Source organism: Calidris pugnax, unplaced genomic scaffold, assembly GCF_001431845.1.
Source record: "Calidris pugnax isolate Ruff unplaced genomic scaffold, ASM143184v1 scaffold739, whole genome shotgun sequence".
Lineage (NCBI taxonomy): Eukaryota > Metazoa > Chordata > Aves > Charadriiformes > Scolopacidae > Calidris > Calidris pugnax.
The window spans coordinates 38,880-45,524 of NW_015091432.1; the positions used below are offsets into that span (position 1 = coordinate 38,880).

The following is a 6,645-nucleotide window of genomic DNA, read 5'->3' on the forward strand; positions in this document are numbered from 1 at the left end:
TGTCAACTTATTCCCACATCTTGGTGTCATTGGCAAACTTTCTGAAGTTTGACTCAATCCCAACATCCATGTGGCCAACAAAGGTGTTAAATAATACCCGTCTCAGTACTGACCCCTGAGGAATGCCACCTTCACTGGTTTTCACTTGCATATTGAGTCATTGACCACAACCCTTTGAGTGTGACCATCCAACCAGTTCATTATCCACCAACTGGTCCATCCAACAAATCCATGTCTCTCCAATTTAGAGACCATGATCTGATCATCTTTGCAGGACAGCATCTAAAGCTTTGCATCTTGGTGAAAATGTATTTGTGAAAGGGCAAAAAATGCCAGAAGGACAAGGGAACAAAAGAGATCTGAGAAACAGCAGAAGGTCAGAGGAGGAGGAGGTGCTCCATAAGCAGGTAACCCCATGAAGGGATTTCAGCCCGTGGGTAAACCCGGACTGGAGCAGGTTCACTTGTGATGGGAGTGCAGCCCATGGAGGACCCACACTAAAGTAAAGGAAAGGAGTGAGCATGATGGAGTGGCAAAGAGAAACCATTACCCATGGCCTCAACCCCTTGCACTGTTTGTTGCCTCACTGGAGAGACTGAGTGCAGCCTTTCGTGATGAAAAGATGGTGGGAGACGTGTCTGGAATGGAGTTGAGCCTGAGTTTGAAGTTTAGACTGGGACAGTGTGATTGAAAGGTGATTGAAATTAATTTATTTTTTTGATTCCTGACACCCAAACCAATAATTAAATATTTCTGCCAATGGGCAGTAAATTAAATTAAATTCCCCAAGCCTAATCTCTTTTGCTCATGACAGCAACTGGTAAGTGATTTCTTGGTGTTTATTTTGACCCATGATTTTTCTCCCTCCAGTTCCTCTTGTTTTCTCTCCCTGTCCTGATGAGGAGGGAGCAAGCATCTGTGCCAGTGCCTGGCTTCTAGCCAGGGTCAACCCCCCACTGTGATGCAGTGTTGTACTGTTGTACTGACGATGTACTGTTATGCTCAGTACCCTGTCAAGTTTCCAATGAGCTTCATGTCTAAAAGAAAAGTTTTCAAAACAACACTCTTTTCTTTCAAAATACATTTATTTCATTTCTTCATACAAGAATGGTAGAATGTGGCTTGCCTAGCTTTAGGGATGGCATTTAACCTAACATAAATATCTAGAGAAGAAGGAAAGACACACTATATAACATCTAAATTACAATTATGTCTTCAAGCAAATGAAACCACTGCTGCACAGATAAGACTTTAATGATCTGTAAAGGGAACTAGGACTCCTGCCTGGAGTTTTCTTAATCTGACTCCAGTCTTCTTTCAACTAGCTGACACTTTTTCCTTGCTTATTTCTTTTTTCCCCGTTTCAGCCTCAGGTTTCATCTTATTTAGCTTTACCTTACTGATGTCTGAGATTTAACTTTTTCCCTCTTTCCACTGAACTGTCTTTCCATAATCCATTAGATCTCACAGTCTATTTAAAGGTGCTTTAATGGGACAGGGATTGAGACTGAGCGGATAAGAGGGGTGTGTGTCCTTTCCCTCTTGGATAAAAATGGGTAAAACATTTCTGGAGGTTTCTTTCCAAGTCTCAGAGGCATTCTTACTATGATGCGTATCTGCTTTGCGTCATAAAAGTTCACTTGCCCTTCCTCCAAGTCCAGAAGCACACCAATCACTGAACAACTCATCTGTTTCTCAATCCTGTGGTCTCCTGTGCTTGAGAAAATCTCTCCCTGGGACCTGTGCAGAGCCCAGTAGTCCTCCCTAGGACGGGTTCCTTCCTCCTCCTCTCTGCCTTTCTCCCTCACCACCCCCAGCACCCAGTCCTGCTCCTGGCCCACCTCCACCTCCCAGTAGTGTTTCCCAGAGGCAAAGCCTTCCTTCCCCACCAGGACAGGGACTGTGGAGGGAGTGTTCGGGCCAGCAGATCCAGCTGTGTCGCTCTCCACATCTGGAAGCCCTGGCACCTGGAGCTCCAGGACTCGGCACTCGTGATTCACAGTAATGGGAACTGGAGGGGAAAGCAAGAATCATCCCATGAGCAGAGAGTCTCAGAGACTTCTCTCCGCACACGGGTATGGGTTGAAGCGTTTGAGGGTCAATTCAATCACCTGGTGCAATTCAACAAAGAATGTAAACATTCCCCAGAACAGGGTGTGCAACCACTGATGAACTGAGAGGCAGCTTGGATCTCTCACAGCCATGTCCTCTTTTAGGGTGAAATTCTACATGCTTTACCATAAATTTCTCTCTCTCTTTTCCATAGTGCCATCCATCCTCTCCAGAATTGTGTCCACATCCCACCCCAGATTTTGACCCCTTTCAGAAACTCTGTTTCTTAGTTTTCCTGACAGCCACATCCCAGCCCCTTTTCCTGTTAACCCAGGCAGCATATTCCTGTGACTCCAGCTCAGTTGACGTATCTCTGACATTGTGGCATTGTCATTTCAGGATAACTAGGATGAATGGACACTGCATGTTCACATCCTTCATCCTGCCAGTTTACCTGCACAGCTTCTCGCTTCCCAGCAATCTACAGAAAGGAAACAGAGAGTAGTATTTTATGAATCCTTTTGGCAGTTAGATACCTGTGGACCTACAGTGTCTCTGCCTATTGATTTGAAATTATTGTCATTACCCATTCTTTCCCCTGACTGACTTTATTAAATGCATCAGTACATATAGTAATAAAAGAAAACTTTTAAACCGCTTACCCAGCTCAGCTTTGATTCGCTCTGAAAGGGAAAAATGTTCTAGTTATTAACAGTTATTTTGTGATGAGTTTTTTGGACAACCCAAAACAATAGAAGGATAAGTATAAAGCCATGAGTCACTATAAGGACTTTTTTTCAATTTGTGTGATTTAAATTTTTGAGACTTCATTGTAAGGTGAGGGACATAAACTGGACCTTCTAGAGAATGTTTGCATTTGTTTACATTTAGGAACCTTTTCAAAGGACATTAAGTCAGCCAGTAGAGCTGCGTGGAGGAAATTAATTTCCTGGGTGCCATTGTTATAGTTCAGGTAAAAAACACACGATGCAACATAGGTGTCCGTAGATTTGCTGTACTTTTTAGGTAAGAAATACTTCTGGCAAGGAATGTTTTTGGTAGTCCAGGGAGCTCTTATAGCAACATGTGTGACAAATCTCTTGAAGGAGAAAATTGAACCTCACTGTGAGGAGATATTTACATTGGCTTCACCCTCTCAGGTGGCATAGTCAGGCTTGTCCTTACATTTGCTTTATTTTCTATGAGGTTTATAAAAATATAAGATTTATGCAAGATGTTTTCTTACCAAGGTGACTTCTGTTTTCAGTCATTGCTGTAAAAGAATAACTTTAATAAGTGAAATGAAAACTCCAGGAGATCACATTGAAGAAGTGAGATCTGAAGGAAATAATTCTATCGCTGTGCAAATACTGAAATTACTTTGTCCTTTAAAATTTACCATGTGAACACTTGTCAACCTAAATTCTTAAAAGCATATTTTTAAAAGTCAGGTGCAAATTTACAGAATTATACTGCACTGTTTCTCTGCTTTAGAGGTATGGCATTCTTTTTTAATTTTTATTACCTTTCTTCCCTTAGTTGTACACCCCCTGCGGTGTCTGAAGTGGCCTTCACCAGGAAACCACATGGCGTCTCAGCAGAATCTAGGTATCCTAGTATAAACAGCTGAATTTCCACCCAAATGAACATAGACAAAATAGTTTGGTTTGCAGGCATTGGTGACCAAATGCAGGTGTCTATTTTTGAGTTGTCTGGGTGCAATTAGCAATGTTTCTGATCAATACTGGCAGCACTGATAGTATCCTCCTCATTGTGGCACAAATTGTCTAATATTGTCTGTCTACTGTTTATTCATAGGCACAAACTGTTTAATGTTATTTGAGATGTCCTAAAGTCTCCTGTCTGGTGTTCTTCTGCCTACTCATCCACAGGGAGCTGGCATCCAGGAGTGTGTATTTGTCCTCTCCAGGTGGGTATCTCGGTTGAGGGATGAAGCAGGAAGAAATGGGGAAGCACAAGAGAGCATTTTTCTTAGTACTTATTTCGTATGTAGCTAAACATCCAAACCCATATTTCTCAGGATGCAGAGTCCAAGCTGTACATTTTGGGCTTTGTGATGCTAGTTATTGCTGTTTGAATAATTTGATGAGAAAGTGAGAAAGAACAGTAGCAGTAGGTCAGAGCTTCAAGAAATTTCAATATAATCAGTGAGACTCCAGGCAAAGAGATTGCACTGAGACAGAAAAGCATCACAAACCTCTAAGAAATAGAGCCATGCTAAATAATATATTTTAGCAGTGACTAAAAATGAAATATAAGTAGCAATTACTTGAATACAGGCAAGCTACTATGCTTTTTTCTTATGAAGTAGCCTATTTTCATTCTTTCATATATGCTTACTCCTGAGAGTGGATTAACATTGTCTTAAATTGCATTTACCTCCTTCGTTTGTATTCTTCCGGAATGCTAAGTTGATCAACAAAAAAAAAAAAAAAAAAAAAAAAAAAAAAGAAAGAAAGAAAGAAACGTTACTGTTTGGGCAGTTGGTTTAATTTAGAAGTTACAAATTATGAGATGAGTGTTTAAATTATTTTGTTGTCCTCAATTACTAAAGCTCCAACAAGTTATTGGAAAATGGATAATTTTTGAATTTATAATCAAACATGAAAACAGATCATAAAAATGTTTGCTAAAGGGAATAGATACATCATAATGTCATGTGTACGTCCTATAAAAATCTGTATCTCATTTGCTTTTTTGGAGATATAAATAGCATCCACCCTAGAAGTATTTTAGGGAACAGGAAAACTGTATTCTTACCTATTTCTGTTTTCAAGCGTTGTTTTTCTGAAAGAAAAATTTTAATGTATAAGTTTCAGTATCAGATTTAAAGCATTTAATTACGTTTTCTTGAATAGTTTTACTTTCTTTTTCTTCAATTATATGTTAATATAGGAACCATGATCGATTTTATCTATTTGATGAGGTAAAGAAGGTTGAGTTAGACAGAGAACTGGGAAATCAATTAAACAGATAAATTAGCATAAAAAATTGGAGGAGACCTTAACTGGCTAGACAGATGAGATAACCTTCATCTGACCTCTTCTGGTATTTTCAAAGTGAATGTCTTAGGTTTTTTGTAGGTCCATTATAGGACCTATATATATATATATGTAGGAAGTCCATCCCCCACCTCCCAAGTCTTTTTCCCAGTAAGAGGTTTCTCAAAGAATTTCGGGCTGATCTCTCTCTGAATGTTCCTATTTCTATTAGCTGTCTACAAAATCAAGACCCTGATGAAGACCCAGAAACTTCTATTACTTTAGAAACTTAATTACATAGAATCTCATTGGTAAGTTAAAAGCCAAAATGAGATAAATGAGCTCCTCTAGACTATGTCTGGGCCCTGTCCTGTTTACTGTTATCATTATTTGACAAGAAATATATGCTGATGACACACAGAATTTGAAGAAATTGCAGAAGGAATTGTTACTTTTTTTTTTCAGGCTAAACTGTCTGGATGAGAGGATCAGAGTCAAAGACATGGAGTGTAATTTAGCAGTAAGCAGTTCAGGGCTTGTTACTTAATTTTTTTTTTTTTTTTCCTAATAATCTTGGTAATTATTATTACTATTAAAACAGAGGAGAACAAGGATCAGAATACATGGATTATTGAGATCCAGACATGTGAAAAACGGAGCATAAATCTGGCAGAGAACAATGGCATTTTCAGAACAATTACAACATTGATAAGGTTACACCTCAAGATATTAGTGCAATTGTATTAGATCATGGTGTTTGGGTCTGTTCAGCATCTTGCAAGCATCAGAGGACTGATTTATTCTGAGTGATTTATTCTATTTAAGGCTCCCTATGAAGGTGTCAATATTTTTTAATTACAAAAGACAACGTGGCCAATTGTCTTCGAATCCTTTATGCCAATAACAACTGCTATTTTTGAGATTCATGACCAAGAAAATGCATTAGAGCAGTGTCTTTGATTTTATGTTTTCAAGATATTCTCACAGTTTTCAAGGAGTATTTACCTGTTTCCATGTCCCTCCTCGATTTTACTGGGAAAAAAAAAAAATTGCAATACTAATTATTCACTATCTCACTATCTCAAACAATAAAGAACAAATTATGCCAGTCAAAGGATCTGGAATGCTAGTTCTGTAGAAAAGCTAATTAATTTTAACAGAGGGTTAGTTCAATACCAGAAGATCTTAGAAGTACCCAATGAAAAAAAAAAAGAGCTCCTGGAAGAGCAACCATTTACTGAAGAAGCCCCTCTATAACCTCACATCTGGAGAAATGCTAGAGGCAAGGAGAACTTTGCCATGCAAGTAGGTAGATAAAAAACAATTGTATTGGATTCATCTGTTGATGTTGACATTTCAGTGTGTGTGTACATATATATATATATTGTCTTGAGGTGATAAGGGTGAGCGAGCTCTGGAGCAATACAAACCATTGACCGTACTGCTGTGTTGGAGCCTATACAGCAGGAGAGTACCCCAATTTGTCTGTGCAAATCACAGAATCACAGAATCACAGAATTGTGGTGGTTGGAAGGGACCTCAGAGATCATCGAGTCCAACCACAAAAAAAAAAAAAAAAAAAAAAAACACC

At 39.0% G+C, this 6,645-nt stretch overlaps 2 protein-coding genes across 2 annotated transcripts in view; both read right to left on the reverse strand.

Annotated features, from left to right (window-relative positions):
- Positions 1-1,066: 1,066 nt before the first annotated feature.
- On the reverse strand, positions 1,067-4,857 carry LOC106899661 (butyrophilin subfamily 2 member A2-like). The gene is made up of 6 exons (XM_014961549.1): positions 4,834-4,857; positions 4,453-4,479; positions 3,299-3,325; positions 2,715-2,735; positions 2,507-2,533; positions 1,067-2,011 (listed from the first exon to the last, which is right to left on the reverse strand). The coding sequence occupies exons 3-6, from the start codon at positions 3,321-3,323 to the stop codon at positions 1,476-1,478; spliced, it is 609 nt and encodes a 202-aa protein (XP_014817035.1). The 5' UTR covers positions 3,324-3,325; positions 4,453-4,479; positions 4,834-4,857; the 3' UTR covers positions 1,067-1,475.
- A 964-nt stretch (positions 4,858-5,821) lies between these two features.
- The window catches only part of LOC106899660 (butyrophilin subfamily 3 member A2-like), an 8,399-nt gene continuing 7,575 nt past the window's right edge, over positions 5,822-6,645 (reverse strand). The window contains exon 7 of the mRNA XM_014961548.1: positions 5,822-6,086. Coding sequence (XP_014817034.1) covers positions 6,025-6,086 — 62 coding nt within the window. The 3' untranslated portion in view covers positions 5,822-6,024. The remainder of the gene's footprint in view (positions 6,087-6,645) is intronic.